Source organism: Fistularia commersonii, chromosome 28 (assembly GCF_037954325.1).
Source record: "Fistularia commersonii isolate RoL2024-O1a breed Wild chromosome 28, RoL_Fcom_v1.0, whole genome shotgun sequence".
Classification (NCBI taxonomy): Eukaryota; Metazoa; Chordata; class Actinopteri; order Syngnathiformes; family Fistulariidae; genus Fistularia; species Fistularia commersonii.
In genome coordinates this window covers 8109516-8120381 of record NC_141311.1, presented here as the reverse complement: position 1 = coordinate 8120381, position 10866 = coordinate 8109516, and the positions used below count along the sequence as shown (strand labels likewise).

General features: G+C 42.3%; 1 protein-coding gene across 1 annotated transcript; it reads left to right on the top strand.

The window, feature by feature from the left end:
* Positions 1 to 5740: 5740 nt before the first annotated feature.
* On the top strand, positions 5741 to 7961 carry rpl19 (ribosomal protein L19). The gene is made up of 6 exons (XM_086176186.1): positions 5741 to 5786; positions 6117 to 6223; positions 6670 to 6792; positions 6950 to 7070; positions 7310 to 7420; positions 7789 to 7961. Exons 1-6 carry the CDS (start codon positions 5782 to 5784, stop codon positions 7910 to 7912), a joined length of 591 nt encoding a protein of 196 aa, XP_086032312.1. The 5' UTR covers positions 5741 to 5781; the 3' UTR covers positions 7913 to 7961.
* Positions 7962 to 10866: the final 2905 nt, after the last annotated feature.

Sequence of the window (10866 nt, the reverse complement as noted above, 5' to 3'; positions counted from 1 at the left end):
CGTTACACACTGACTCGCCAGGGTCTTTATCTGACGTCAAGTGAGCGGAAGAACACAATACTACATCCGGTTTGAGATTTCAAAGTAAATCTCTCAGAATAACACCCGCTGCTTTGTAAATCATAGCATCTGTTTAGACTGTTCGTTTGTATCTCAAGCAGAACGGCTGACTGAAATATCCTCCACTCTCTTCGATGGGAAATTAGATCTTTAAACGTATTTGTTCACCTGTTCACTGTCTTTTTTTTAATCTTTTTATGCTTTTTGTGATGCCGAAAAGAAGCCAAGACATGGCCCCATCTTTGGAGAATCCAGTTAGATAATTGGATAATTGTGCGTTAGATGGAAAACGATTATACTGCTATATAAATGAAGAGCCCTGGTCATAGTTGGAAACAGGTTGATGAAGAAAATGATCTCTCTGATATCCGTTCATCCATTTTCTGCCGCTTATCCTGCGCTCAGGGTCGCGGCGGCTGAAGTCTATTCCTGCAGAACGGTCGCCAGTCAATCGCAGGGCCACATAGAAAGACTGAAAACATTCACTAACCATTTGGGATAGTTTCCCATTTTTTTTCCCTATTAACCTGCTGAATGTTTTTGGACAGCTGGAGGAAAAACAGAGAAAACCCACGCAGACACGAGGAGAACATACAAACTCCACCTTGCCCGAATCGAACCAGGGTCCTTCGTGCTGCCCAGGAGAATCAAAATATTATAGTGTTTTAGTCAGGGAAACACATGTGTGATGGCAAAATGTCTTGTGGTGAGTCACGGATGTTGGGGTTTATGTTGATGCTTGTTTTCTGTGTGATTTTGGGGTTTCTGGGAATTGAGCAGGAACAGAGTGGTATTGCAGGCTTGTGTGGTGTGGCTGTGGCCAACAACAGCTATTGCTTATCAAACGGACGTTTTACCGTCAACCAGGTGTTTCCCCAAAATAAAACGCTACAGTCTGTTTAATAAGCAATAGCTGTTGTTGGCCACAGCCACGCCGCACAAGCCTGCAAAACAACTAACTGTTCTCGCTCAATTCCAGGTAAAAAAAAAAACAGAATACATTGCATCCCAAAGCACACCCACAAAATTCCCTACAATCACACAGAAACAAGCATCAACATAAACACCAACATTCGTGACTCACTACTATATACCGGTAAATCTTATTTGTTGCGATAGAGGATATGCTGGTTCTGACTTTCTGACTGCTTGAAAAGAGACAGAATAATCCTTTATTATTAAATTTGCATTATTTCCACTTTTCATTTCAAGCTGCTATGTCACTGAAAGATGGATACTGTAGTGAGCCACGAATGTTGGGTTTCATGTTGATGCTTGTTTTCTGTGTGATTTTGGGGTTTCTGTGAGTGATGCTGGTGTGGTTTGGGGTGCGATGAATTCTGTTTTTTTTTTTTTTTTCAACCTGGAATTGAGACGGAACAGTCATTTGTATTGCAGGCTTGTGTGCCGTGGCTGTGGCCAACAACAACTACTACTCCTTAAACAGACGTTTTACCCAACACCCGGGTGTTTCCTTGACTATGTTAATCCCAAACTGTGATTTACATGCTTTTATTTTGAAGGAAAAAGTGCCGGTCGACCGTCTATGATTCGTCTACCTTGATGTCGTTCCTCTCCCGTTGAGCGCTCGGCAGGCTCCAGCTGGGCGGCGGAGGTCCACGCCCCACCGGGCAGACCCCACCCACGTCCATCGATCGATGGGGGAAGAACCGAGGGACGGCGGCACCGGCAGAGACAGGACGTGTGGACAGACCGAATGGCCCCACAGGCAGGACCGTGGGGCCCGGCGGGGCGGAATGAGACTTAAAATAGTGCAATTTCTCTGTTTGCGCAGAGGGCTTGTCGTATGTTTTCCTGCAACACCGTTGGCTCCTGGGGGCCTTTGCTGCATCTGATCCAGCTGTGGCCCCCGGAGGAGGCAGTTTTATGTCTCTGACGGATAGAAAAGAGATGTCGAGAGAAAGTGAGGGAGATTAATATGGGATTAATGGGATGCACCTCGAAACCCCACCCACAAAATTCCAAGCAACCCCAAAATCACACAGAAACCGAGCATCAACATAAAACCCAACATTCCTGACTCCCTACAGTAAGGTAAAATAAGATAGACACGATTGATCGCCATAGGGGAAATTCCTTTCTCGCAGCAGCGTTACAGTTATAGTGTCAGAGAAGGGGAAAAAAGGAAATAAATATGAATATATATATAAACAGAAAGGCAGAGGACAGAATATAGCAAGACAAGAGACGACAACAATAACAACAACATCAGGGATGACAATGGGCAACATCAGGGAACAGTGAGGGTGAAAAAAATACACAACTAGAACTAAATAACATTATAAATAGAATGACAACTAAACAATAATACAAATAGAGTGGCAATTAAACAACGATATAAATAGAGTGACAGCTAATTGATATAAAGAGTGACAACTAAACAACAATATAAATAGAGTGACAAAAATAAGTAGTAAAGAATAAAATAAATAACAAAAATAGGCAGGAAGTGTGCGGGCTGGGGCAAACAAGGAGAGACAGCAGAGTTAGGACGTGCAGTGAGTGGGTGAGGTAGTGAGCGGAGAAGGGGAGTGAGATTGTGGAATTGTGGAGGCAGCACAGCTGCACTCAGGCCGGTCACAGTTGTAAATAGATGCCACTTTCAAGTCAAACTCATCGGTCCATTTCTCGAGCAAAGAAATTAAATCTAAGGACAAAGGAGTAAGAAATTGTAATAAAGGATCTCATTTGTCGATTTATGAATAGAAAAAAAAAGCCAATGAAGTATGAAGAAATAGAGGGAAAGTGGCCTAATTGGTTATTTGTGGTTTAATTGGGGTTACAAATTTGAATTGAAAAGATAATGCTTTAAAGGTGCCCCTGGGGGTAGAGGTTAGATTTGATTTTAAAAGGGACTGAAGAAAAAAGGCAATTAAAATTACACTTAAGGACTCATGAATTACAAATAGATTGAAAAAAAAAATGTTTAGAATGAAACGCAAAGACAAAAGGGGCAGCTTAACTTTAAATGAACAGCTCATCATCCATGTATGAATTCTTGTAAAGGTTTTTTTTTATCCTGAGGGAGACTCTCCTAAGGGAGACCACTGCTGGATATTAATTTTGTGAGCCCCATATGTATTAATATCCACGGATGGATTTTCAAATGATTACCGAAATTCTGGATTTTATTGCTAGTTAAAATGTCAGATATTTAAATAATTAGTCATTTGGCATTGTGCTATTTGTTGTCAAGACACTAAAAATGTGGATCCGGTAGAGCACGCCTGAATAATAAGATAATGAAATGGGTAATTAGACAAAATGCATGTGCAGAGCAGCCAGTTTTAAGTGCTCAAATCTAAAAGTATAATCCATCAAAACATTATCAAATAAATCATTTATCTCTTAAGTCAATTTTTTTCTGCAGTTTTGCATTCAGCACTGCAGAAGGTATTAGGAATGCACGAGCCTCCAAGCAACAATCACACATCAGTTACTGGACAAATCTTGGGTTTTGTCACTGCTCTGCAGGGCTTTTCTGCTTTTCAGATTGTCCTCCTCTGCTCAGTGTCTGCTAATGGAGGTCACCCTTTTGTAACGTGTGGCGAATAAAAACCGTAAGGTGCGGTTTCTCCTCCATGTTTTGAGAACGATTTATGACCCAGACTGGCCAAGAGCGGGCGAGCTGGAAGTGCACTCCAGAAGCACGGATCGACGCCAAGTCCTCCACAATATTCCACGGGAACTTTCAGATCAGTCACTAGCTTTAATTGATTATTTCTTGGTCCGGATTTCCACCCCTGCTTCATCAGAACCAGGCTAGGATGTTTTGTGCTATGAGGAGGCAAACAGGCAAACAAAAATGACAGTGCATCCTCTTTAAGCAGAAAAAAAACAATATAACGGAATAATCAACATTGGTTGAAGTGACAAGATATTTTTTGACCCGCGGCGACGGCTTGAAATGTCAAAGGCCATCGTCAGGTCAAAAGTCCAGTCTTTTTAAAATCACGCACACATTTAGATAACTGCATTGTTCTTGTCCCCCAGTGGGTAGCCTTTCTAATACCACCGTGTCCTGTGTTCTATGGTTGTATTTAAATGACCCTTTTATTTTTATTTAAGATTTATATTTTTACAGTTACTGATTTTCCAAAGCTGTTTGCCCATTGAATGCTTGTATTTCTCTTTCAGCAGTTCATGACTGTCCTCCGACTCTGAGCGTCTCCTTTGTCTTCATTAATCATCATTCTGTGAGTTGCCTTGCACAGGATGACCTTCTGTAAAAAAATAATTCCCTGCGCTGGAGTCAGAAGTGAATACCTTTAGCAGTAGACTGGGTTCATTCAGGCAGTTTCGTTTTTTGTCTCACGCAACAGAATCTGAAGCCGTATCTTCACTGAAGTCTTCGATTGGGTGGAGGGGGTTGGGTGACACGGGTGTGTTTTCAGCAGCGCAGATGCTCGGGCTGATCACTGACAGAAAAAAATGGGTGGCCCAAGTGACAACGGGGGAATTTGGTCGTAATTCTGAAAATGTCCTTCGCTTCGACAGCAAGTCAAACTGTTGCTGTTGGGAAACCAGTCAAAAAGCAGGAGCCATAGCAATTTTAGCTGTAATTCTTATAGCCATCGCTTGTGGGTGAATTTGAAATGTCCACAAAATTCATATTGCTTCAAAAGATCTGAAAGTTGTTAAGGTCCTTGACCTCGCGGTTATTTCTGGAAAGACATTTGCACTTTGTGTGGGCAGCGGGTTTGAGAGTTCTCTCGATTCCTCAAGGTACAAAATGTACTTCTGATTTGGGGGTCTAATGCTCCTCGCTCTGCTGGTTCTCAGAATACTGTACTTTGGGTCATGCTCTGCCCTGAGATTCTGGTTTCAGTCAGGGATTCAAGATAAAGAAGTCATACGAGTTCGGCTAATGCACCCAGACTGACTGTGCCGTGTTGCCATGGCGACTGACTGGCGAGTCGGAGGATGTAACAGTGGCATTGTTAATAAGTAGCCAGCCAAATGGTAATGTACCAGTGGAAACCTTCTGACTTTGACAAACAGTAGCTCGATCAAATGACAGCTATTTAACATTGCATCTATCTCTTCAAATCTTAGTCATTCCTGAATGTATTCCCTTCTTTTACCGGAAGTTTTGTAGACTTAGATTGTTCGACCTTATTATCTTCTCATTTCAGTAGCAATGGAGCCATATAATGATGTCTGTACAAATCAAGGTTTGCAAGGAAAGAATGTCTTTCATGTTGAGTTTGATGAGAAAAGATGACTGATGATCGTGTAGTTGCTCGTGAGTTTAAAATGCCTACTTCAACATTTCAATAAATACTGTTTTTAAGCTTTAGTTCGGAATAATGAATCCAAATAAACGTCCACATCAGCTGCTGATGTTCGTGAAATTAAATTTCGCGTGACACTGCCCTCGCGCGGTGGGACTCGAGACTCCACTCTCACCCACAATGCTTTGCGGCCGACCAGGGTAGTACCATTATATTACCAAGGGGTGCTATGTGACGTTTAGGTTCGTAATAAACATAATTCGTATCGCCGTTTGACCACATAAGGTTTAAGACGTATAGGTAAAGTTCGAAATTAAAGCTCTTGATACTGATTTCAACAATACCATTGAAATTTCTTCGCGTTACATTTGCCTATTTATGGTCTGCTGGTTATGGACTCTCCCTAAAAAAATGGTAGATTCCGACTCGTCCACCGATTCTTCCTTTTCCTACTGAAGTGGCAGCCATGAGGTACGACCCAAATCGACTGAGCTGTAAAATCCAAAATTTCGCTGATTCAGTGCGAATTTGTTGAACTGTCGTCATTATATATTAGCATTTATCGTCTATCACACCTTTAATGTGAAGTTACAAACGTTTCACCACTCTACTGTCCCATATTTTCACATTGTTTCACATTACATGATGCAACTGAAGCCGAGGCCATGTTGCCTATCGGCTAGCACTTAGCTTAATGGCTAGCCCACAGTTAATAACTTAATATTTTATGAACACGTTTGGCACAACCATTAATCCCAACGAATTAACTTGATGATCGGGTGTTGCCTTTTCGTCCTGTAGCATGCTCAGGCTCCAGAAAAGGCTGGCCTCCAGCGTCCTACGCTGCGGCAAGAAGAAGGTCTGGCTGGACCCCAACGAGACCAATGAGATCGCCAACGCTAACTCCCGTAGGTCCTTATGTAGTTAGTTGAAGAATCGTTCGTTTTTGATTGTCTGTCTAAAGCGAGGAGTAACAGAGCAGGTCTTTCGTGGTTGATTAATGAAAAGTCTGATTTAATTGATGATTACATACAATGGTTACACATGCTTCAGTTTTGGCCAGATCAATTGCAAGTGATGTCTTCAAATGAATCAACAGGTTTTAGTCTGACAAATAAGGTTCTGCATTATCTATTATACTCCTTATAATGCTACATTGACCATGTGAATTTCATTGGCATTTGTCATACTTAAGGACACCTGAACTTTTCACTGACCCAAGAGCACTATTTATGAAATTGGATCTATAGACCCTTTTTGCATTGGTGCTCTTATTGGGGTTTTGTATAGTTGCTGTTGGAAAACAGTCTTCAAGCCTGATAGCCAGTCCCTACTTTCCTTTTTTCTACCACAGGTCAGCAGATCCGTAAACTAGTTAAGGATGGTCTTATCATTCGCAAACCTGTTACGGTCCACTCAAGGGCGCGCTGCCGCAAGAACACCTTGGCACGCCGCAAGGGAAGACACATGGGAGTTGGTATGTGTGGATATTTAGCCCAAATCATTATAGGATTCATTGTTTTCAAACAGTATCTGGTCCGTAACTTACTGATGATTTTGCCAATATTCCTGGATTTCAACTACCTTTGTATGCTGAAAGTGACATTTACACTTCTCCCCTTCTCTGCTGTCAGGTAAGAGAAAGGGTACTGCCAACGCCCGTATGCCAGAGAAGTTGTCCTGGATGCGCCGCATGAGGATCCTGCGTCGTCTGCTTCGTCGCTACAGGGAATCCAAGAAAATTGACAGGCACATGTAGGTCCACAGCATCTGGGTTGACTCCCTCTGTTGATTACAAAAAAAGATCTAATTCAACATTCTTCCATTGGAAGTGTGTATTTCAGTCTCATACACACAGAGGCTCCCGAACACAATCTTGAAATGCAAGAAATAATTTGATGCATAGAATGTCCTAACTTCAGCTACTGGAAAACCGACCTGTCTTTCTGAATCAAGTTTGTGGCTTTAACCACTCTCCTTGTCCCTTCTTATAGGTACCACAGCCTCTACCTGAAGGCCAAGGGTAACGTGTTCAAGAACAAGCGTATTCTTATGGAACACATTCACAAGCTGAAGGCTGACAAGGCTCGCAAGAAGCTCTTGGCGTAAGTCTAAACCAAACTTCTTGTTCCGTCTAGCCCAGGGCTGGACATGGGCAATTTTATAGTATTTATTATATTATAATATTCATAATAAAATTATAGCTTTGGATTTTGTTTTGGCATTGGGGAATTACTACTTATTACCCTGGTGATTATGTTTAGAGATTTCTAATACACTGTTAAGAGGTAAAAAAACATCTTTATAGGTGGAAATGTGGTAGCTTCAGTGTCTCTGGACTCTACAAATGAGACATGTCAGAATATTGTTTAACAGGAGGTGAATGGATCAACAAAATATGTTATGAAAGATGGGTATAAGTTGATTGTTTTGTTTTTCATTTATGAACATTGCTCTTTACCTTCCCCTGCAGTGATCAGGCCGAAGCTCGTCGCTCCAAGACAAAGGAGGCACGCAAGCGCCGTGAGGAGCGTCTCCAGGCCAAGAAGGAGGAGATCATCAAGAACTTGTCCAAGGAGGAGGAGACCAAGAAGTAATCTGGATTCCACCCATTGCCAAATGCTGAAAATAAAAAATGTACAGAAAGACAGTCTCTTGTTGTTTCTGCTCTTTTTTATAAATAAACACAATTAAAACCCCAATATTGTTATCACATCAGAGTCGGTCTCAGACAACTTGAATGTGACAAATGAAAGGATCACCAGATAGTATCTTGGAGTGGGAAAGTGAAAGAAGTCCAGATTTCTAATTTATGTTAGCAGCCTCTAGTCAACATAGCACTGACTTTTCCTACACAGTTTACATCTCAAATGGTCAACAGGAAGCAAGTTTATTGGGAAATATGTGTCCAGACACAAGCTGCCTGCAGGGGGCGAAGGTGTGCTATGATTTCCTCTGAAAACCAGCACAATGATTTTAGAATAAAGATCCCTCAAACAGAAGTCGTGTAGTTAATAGGCATCACAGACAGGATGTCCTGTGAATACAGTGGATTAAACGTTTCAGGTTGCCCTGCCAGTATCTAAAACTGAATTTCCAAAGTTTTTTTGAAAAACTGAAAGGTGCTTGTGACTTGATGCGCAAAACAAGTACTGATGACACATTTCCAATAAATTCAGTGTTATAAAGTATGAATACTAACTGTAGAAATATCCAACCCCTGTCTCTGGGACACGGGATGCTGGAGCCTATCCCAGCTGTCCTCAGGTAAGAGGGTACACCCTGGACTGGTGGCTGCCGCTGGTATCCTCTTTACCTGTCGGCTTTTTCCATCAGAGGTCGCCACAGCAAATCAGCCCTCTAACCCTATCTTCTGTATCCACTTCTCTCACACCAACTACCTTCATATCCTCTCTCACTACATCCATAAATCTTCTCTTTGGTCTTCCTGTAGACCTCCTGCCTGGCAGCTCCAATCCCAGCATCCTCCTACCAATATATTCACAATCCATTCTCTGTACATGACCGAACCATCTCCGTCTGGCCCCTCTGACCTCCTCTCCAAAACATCTAACATGTGCTATCCCTCTGATGGACTCATTCCTGATCCTATCCATCCTGGTCATTCCCAAAGAGAACTGTAACATCTTCATCTCTGCAACCCCCAGCTCTGCCTCCTGCCTTCTCACCGGTGTCACTGTTTCTGGGCCAAACAGCATTGCTGGTTTCACCACTGTCTTGTACACCTTTTCTTTTGTTCTGGCTGATTTTTCTATCTCATAGTACCCCAGCCACTTTTTTTTCCACCCATTCCAAACTTCTTGAACATGTTTCTTTACATCTTTTCCACACACCGTTGCTTTGGACTGTTGACTCTAAATACTTGAAATCCTCCAACTTCTTGATCTCCACTCCCTGTAGCCTCACCATTCCACCCGGGTTCCTCTTACTCACACATGTATACTCTGTCTTGCTATGACTAATCTTCATTTTTTTACAGAGCATACCTCCACCTTTCAAGAATTTCCTCAACCCGTTCCCTACTCACACTACAGATCACAATGTCATCTGCAAACATCATGATCCATGGAGATAACCTGATAACCTATCCATACGTCCTTTTTTTTTAACTTCAGGTCATCAGATCCGTAAACTAGTGAAGGATGGTCTTATCTTTCGCAAACCTGTTACGGTCCACTCAAGGGCGCGCTGCCGCAAGAACACCTTGGCAAGAACCATTTTAGGATTCATTGTATTCAAACAGTTCCTGGTCTGTAACCTGTAACTTCTCTGTTACACCCACAGCATACCTCACCACTGTCTCACAGCTAGCATACATGTCCTGCACCAGTCTAACATACTTATCTGCCACTCTAGACTTCTTCATACAATACCAGAGCTCCTCTCTTGGCACCCTGTCATATGCTTTTTCTAGCTCTACAAAAACACAATGCATCTCCCTCTGGCCTTCACCAGGTACTCTCCTTCCTGTCTCCCTGATCAGATTAGCTGTAGTTGTCCAGTCATCTGGAAGCTCTCGGTGACCAACCAGAGCCTTTCTCAACTCCTCCCTGAAAACCATACAACACTTTTCCCTTTTCAGCTTCCACCTCTTTGACCTCTGCTCTGCCTTTATCCTCTTGATCTTCCTTGTTACCAGAGTCATCCCGCAAACCACTATCCTACAATCTCACCTACAAATACTTTGCAGTCTGATCTCTTTCAGGTTACCTCATCTATACAACGTGCAGTCTACCTGCGGTTGCTTACCTCTGCTCTTATAAGTTCCCCTATGTTCCTGACTTTCCTGGATAAAAGTACTCACTACAGTAATTTCCATCCTTTTTGCAAAGCCTGTCATCATCTGTCCCTCTGCGTTCCTCTTTTGGCTACCAAACCTGCCCATCACTTCCTCATCACCTCTATTGCCTGCACCAGCATGTCAACTGAAGTCTGCACCAATCACCACTGTCTCATCTCTGGGGATATTCTGCATCACTTCATCTAGCTCATTCCAGAACATCTCCTTCTCCTCTAACTCACGTCACACCTTTGGGGCATAGCTACTAACAACATTCAATTTCCAGTGACATTCTTTCCACATCTCCGATCATTCCTGGCAACCTCTTCCTTCAAGATAACTCCTAGTCCCACTTCCGTCAAACCAGGAAGTAAGGTGGCAATTTTGCTGGACAGTCACACCACCAACAAATCAATGTGCCCTCAGATGATGGCAACAGCTTTCCCCCAGGAAAGTGAACATAGTATCAACCAGTATGATCAAATAAGGGTACGATAAATCACATTCACACGTGACAAAAGGGAAAGTAATGCAACCAGCCAATTACATAATTCATGTAAGTCACCATAATGTTAACATAAATACAGGTCAACCTGAGTTGTTGCTTTTTGTAACCAAAATATTTTGGCAATAAACACACTCCACAGATTTCCTAATTTTGCCCCCTTCTTTTTTGACAGTTGAGAGGCAATAAAATGTTTTTGTTTTGTTTTGCTGAATCTTGTTAATTTTGTTTTCAGCTGTTCAGGA

Excerpts from the sequence above, each read along its gene's own strand:
- rpl19 (XM_086176186.1), top strand. Across the intron at positions 6,793-6,949 it reads GGGAAGACACATGGGAGTTG|GTAAGAGAAAGGGTACTGCC; the intron begins GTATGTGTGGAT and ends CTCTGCTGTCAG. Across the intron at positions 7,421-7,788 it reads GCTCGCAAGAAGCTCTTGGC|TGATCAGGCCGAAGCTCGTC; the intron begins GTAAGTCTAAAC and ends CTTCCCCTGCAG.